General features: G+C 50.3%; 1 protein-coding gene across 1 annotated transcript; it reads right to left on the reverse strand.

Moving 5' to 3' along the window:
* Positions 1–492: 492 nt before the first annotated feature.
* LOC115907480 (C2 calcium-dependent domain-containing protein 4C-like) lies at positions 493–2312 on the reverse strand. The gene is made up of 2 exons (XM_030955419.1): positions 2166–2312; positions 493–1913 (listed from the first exon to the last, which is right to left on the reverse strand). Exon 2 carries the CDS (start codon positions 1856–1858, stop codon positions 560–562), a length of 1299 nt encoding a protein of 432 aa, XP_030811279.1. The 5' UTR covers positions 1859–1913; positions 2166–2312; the 3' UTR covers positions 493–559.
* Positions 2313–4791: the final 2479 nt, after the last annotated feature.

A 4791-nucleotide genomic window follows, 5' to 3' on the forward strand; every position in this document is an offset into this window, starting at 1 on the left:
CTCCAGTGGCTTTTAGCTGCTGCTCAGGAGCTGATCTTGTTATCCTCAACACAAACTTACACCGGCTGTGGGAATCCAAATCCACCTGTTGTAAAAGGTGTAAAATCCACCTCATTCTCCCTTCGAACGCAGGCTCATTAAAACATTCATTTGTGTAAATATGAGTGCTGTCAAAATGGTCCATTGAGCTGATGGTTTACCAAGGAGCTGCAATAGAGCTCAGGGTGTACTGTGTGCACAGACTGCTACCCACTCAGGGACCAGGTAGAGGGAAAAACACTTCCACCTGAAATTTATGGCCTGAAAGCCATAAACAACAGCCTTGACTTGGTAACAACCTAATCCTTTATCCTAAAGGCAAACTAGCCTTTCTCCCCCCTCCTGTCAATATCTCAGTTTGAAGTGTTAAGCAGCAAAACAAGGCACGAGAGCATGACACCGAGCAAGGCAGTGCTTTTAAGTATTCCTAAAGAAAAAAAACCCAACAACATTAAAGTCAACCTAAAACTTTATTTAGTAGAAAACTTTCAGAAAACAGTTTGTTTGAATATTTGAAGCACTACACTGCCAACATACTCATTAAAGACAACTCCCGTTCTCCTAAGGTATAATCCCTTTTCATACTGCACCCTTTATTTGTTGCTTTCATCCTGACAGAGAGACTGTACAGCTCTTCTTCTGCAATGCCATCAAAAAAGAAGTCCTCATTGAAGATGGGATTTCTGCTTCTCTTTATAACTGTGCTTCTCTGCTTCTGTGTTTTCCCTGGCACCAGGGAGAAGGAGATGCAGCAGTTTATGGTTTTGGGCTCTACAGAATCATCATACAAACCCTCTGCGCTGATCAGGCGGATCCGCAGCCTCTCGTTCTCTGAACAGTACTCAGCTGACAGCCTCAACACGCCTCCCTTGTCCATGACCACAGCACTCTCCCCCACCAGTCTCTCCCGACTGCAGCTCAGGTCCACTGGAAACAGGGGAGAGCAGGAGGTGCTAAAGCTCCGGATGCCGAGCAGCCCCTCGGAGGCCCTCCTGATGGCACTGGGGCTGTTGTCAGTGGAGCTGCTCTCCTCTGTAGAGAGAGAATTGTTCCTGGGCATACTGTGTTTGCTCTTGTCTTTCAGTGCTCTGCAGAGCAATCCCTCCTGACTTTGTGCTTTGATCAGGGAGCAGGGTCTGGGAGGTGACCTGGTGAGAAGTGGAGAACTGAAAGGAGAGGAATCACTGGAAGAGGCAGTGTCACTGTCGCAGGCGCCTTGCCTGTGCAGAGAGAGGTGCTTGGGTGGCAGTCTCACCGAAGCAAAGCTGATAGCAATGGGGTTAGACATGCTCCCTTTGCCACTGAAGGTGTTAGCTCTGGATCGAGACAGCTTCAGGCTGGGCAGAGCCGCACGTGGATCACCATGGAAGATGGACTCCTTCCTCCTGGTGTGGGGACTCTCCAGCAAAGTGCAGAAGCCATAGGAAGTGGCGGCTCTGGGAAAGTGGGGCAGGGAGAGCGCTGCTTGGGACTGTGGGTCTGCATTGGTGCTTTCTTCCTCCAGGGCAGGGATCTCCTCTTCAACACTTTCCACCTGAATGAGATGTGGGCAAGAGCTGGGGCTATAATCAGCAGCAAGAGCTGCATCCACTGAACTGTGATCCTGGTGGAAGCTGCTGCCCTTAATGGGGCCAGAGCTGGTCAGCCTGGGGGGAATGCAGAATTCAGGGATTCTGTCAGGAGTGATCACATTTGGAAAAGCAGCAGCCCTCAGCTGGGCTTTTTCTGGCAGATTTTGGCTTTGTGGCAGTCCCAGGAAGGAAGAGCTGGGGAGGTTTCCATTTTCATGTGATGCTCTGATCTTTTCCAACAACCACATCACTGTAGCTGGGCAGGAGGTCCTCAAAGGGGAAAAGTTTGAAGGAGAAATCCACCTGCAGACATACAGAGAGGAAAAGGTACATGAACATCATTTTTGGACACACTACAGCCAAGCAAGGCACAAAGGGTGCCATTCAAGGCATGTTCAAAACAGCCCCTGCCCAGCACACTACCTGTAGCGAAGTCAAATGGTGCAAGAACAGAACTAAAGCACTAAAGAGAGAAGACAGCATCGAATGACTACCAGAGGAAAACGCCCCTCTCGCACAATCCCTGCGGCGCTTTTCCCTCAGCGGAGGACGTACCTTGACAAGCCCAAGCCTCGTTGTTTCCAGCAGCTCCGAGCAGGACGGCGCAGCCCGCCCCGATCCTCCCCTTTAGTATCCGCGCCGGGCGCCTCCCAGCGCGGCCAGGGGCGGGGGCCGCACCCGCACCTCCCATTCTCGTGCGGAGGGTGAGGAGGGGGAGCGGCCCTGCAGGGCGCTGTGCCGGGCTCCGGGGCCATGGGGAGGGACTTGCCGAAGGGGCCTCTCCGGGGAAAGCGCTGTTTGAGCGTGTCCTGCCGCCCCCGCAGGGCAGCGGATGTTCCCGGCGCTTGGCGCTCGCCTGCGAGCGCGGGGGGACGGGGCAGCCCAGCCCCAGCCCTTCCCCTGCCTCCGGGTTCTTTTTCATTCATATCTACTTACAGAGGCGGCCCGAGGTGTTTGGAGATAACTAACAAAGCCAGGACAAAAGCAACATTGTCTTGGGGATTCTTTTCTTCGGGAGATCCTGGCAGCTTTCCAGCGTTAGAGCAGTAGGAAGTGGGGATTGCGGTTTTCGAGCTCATTTGTAAAGAACTTTGCTGATCTGAATGTGTGTCCACCCCCTCGTTACTCACAAAGAACACGAGTTGCGGAGCCCTGACACAGCGTTCTTATCGCTGGCACTGAGCAGCGACAGAAACGGGAATGCAGGTGCAGCGAGGGGAAAGACAAGGCACGAAATGCTTTGGCAAGTCGCCTTGAAAAGCAGCACATCAGAAACCCAGGCCCGCGTGATGCTTTACAGACCCTGCCCAAAGCCAGGTGGGATCCGTGGACTTCCTCACCAAGGCAGCAGAGCCCGAACGGACCTCTGCAAACTCTGTAATTATTCTGCATGAGGGAATCTTTAATGCAAAGCCAGGAAGGCCTGCCAAACTGGTTGGCTAAATACTCATCTGAAGCCTATAACACAGGGATAGTAGACAAGTAATATTCTTCTTCCCTCTTCACTGAAGAGCTGAAGTGCATGTTTATTGAGTGCTTGAAATAGACGAGATGTGCTCAGAGAAAATAAATCCCGTGGGCAACAGGGGCAGGGAATATTTTGAACCTGCTGAAAGATTTAGCTGGGTACACACGTGTTCTGGGTGTAAGCCCTGCTTCTCTCCTGTTTTTTTTTATACCAGTTAGGCTTCATTAGCATAACAACCTCCTGGTGATTAAAATCTGACAAAATTCTTTCTGCCGTGCTTTGTAAAAAGGTTCAGGACACCCCAAACATCCCAGTGACCTTCCAGTTGTAGGAGCTCATGTAGTTTACTTAGATGAACTTACTTGATGTGAGTGTGCTTCAAATAATCTCCAATCCAATTTACAGGCTTCTGGAGAGGGTTAGTGCCATCTCCAGCCCATGAGGCTTTACAGCAGAGCAGTAAGAGGAGTTCCTGGAGACTCTGGGATGCTCTCCTTCAGGAAGCAGTGTGTGCACCTTTCAGCTGTTATCCATTCAGACCAGGCAATACCATACCATGTATCCTGCATTACACACCATCTACTTTACAAAGGGTAAGTGGGCTTGTTCTATGTGCTATGCACCTCTGCCTTTAATAAAAAAAATCAAATCATTAATTAATTTTAAAAAATTAAACATGGAGAAAAATTAAGGAAATGGCACTTTTTAGTGGAAACCTTATAGCCTTCAGTAACAGATCACAGAAGCTGTTCATATGCAGCAATCATGGCAACCAGCCTCAGGTGCACTAAGTTCACAGCTGGCATCAGGCAGTGATGAAATAAAATAGCTACACTTATAGGTACTTGATTTCTCCTGAGTATCTTCTCTTTACCACCAGGGAAAAGAGTTAGGGCTTCTCCAGAGGTGATCAGAGTCTCATGATCTCAGTTGCCTGTCTCCCTCCAGTGACTGCAGAGAGGAAGCAGGTGCCTTACACGGGGTGGTGGATCCTCTCCTTCCTATGAAAGCCTGCACTTTATAGAGATTTAACAGATTGCTCATGGGCTGGGAGTTCAGCAACACTTGAGCACTTGAACCTGCCCCATGGAAATAGGCACTCAAATGTGTATATATAACTTCCTGTGTTCAGAACAGATTCTTTCCTTGATTAGCTTCAGAGAATAATTAAAATATACTGCCAACAGGACTTCCTGTTGTTGTAAAAAATATGCCTACAATGATCCACTTTTAAAGCGGATATAATTCGTGGAAAGTCTTTATTACAACCCCTGTAATAAAGGGTTTCACCAACGACCGGTGAAAGCCTGGGATCTGGGCAGGGGCTGTAAAAAATGGAATTTCCCACCAACACAGGAGGAGCTCGGGAGTTTTCCTTCGTGTGTTCTGCTATGATTTATCTCGTCCCCTGCCGTTCGGACTTCCCTGGGCACAGCGGCTCCGGACGGGTCCGGCCGCGCCTCGCCCACCTCCGGCTCCCTCCCTGCCGGGAGCCCGGGGAGATGCGGGTAAAGCATCGCAATGCAGAGCACGGCTCAAGCTGACTGCTCCAAGGGCTGGAACTGCAAGGAGAACCCTCTCCGTGGTTTACAGGGGATACAGAGGTAGGAGAGCTGCAGGAGCTGACGGCCCTTGGAGGATGTGCACCAAGGGAGGGGAAAAATGACTATAAAGATAAAAACCACAAAACCTCTGGCTCTACTGTGAAAGGGG

Source organism: Camarhynchus parvulus, chromosome 10 (genome assembly GCF_901933205.1).
Source record: "Camarhynchus parvulus chromosome 10, STF_HiC, whole genome shotgun sequence".
Lineage (NCBI taxonomy): Eukaryota > Metazoa > Chordata > Aves > Passeriformes > Thraupidae > Camarhynchus > Camarhynchus parvulus.

Coding starts and splice junctions, on each gene's coding strand:
- LOC115907480 (XM_030955419.1), bottom strand. CDS start 1,858: ATGTGGTTGTTGGAAAAGATCAGAGCATCACATGAAAATGGAAACCTC.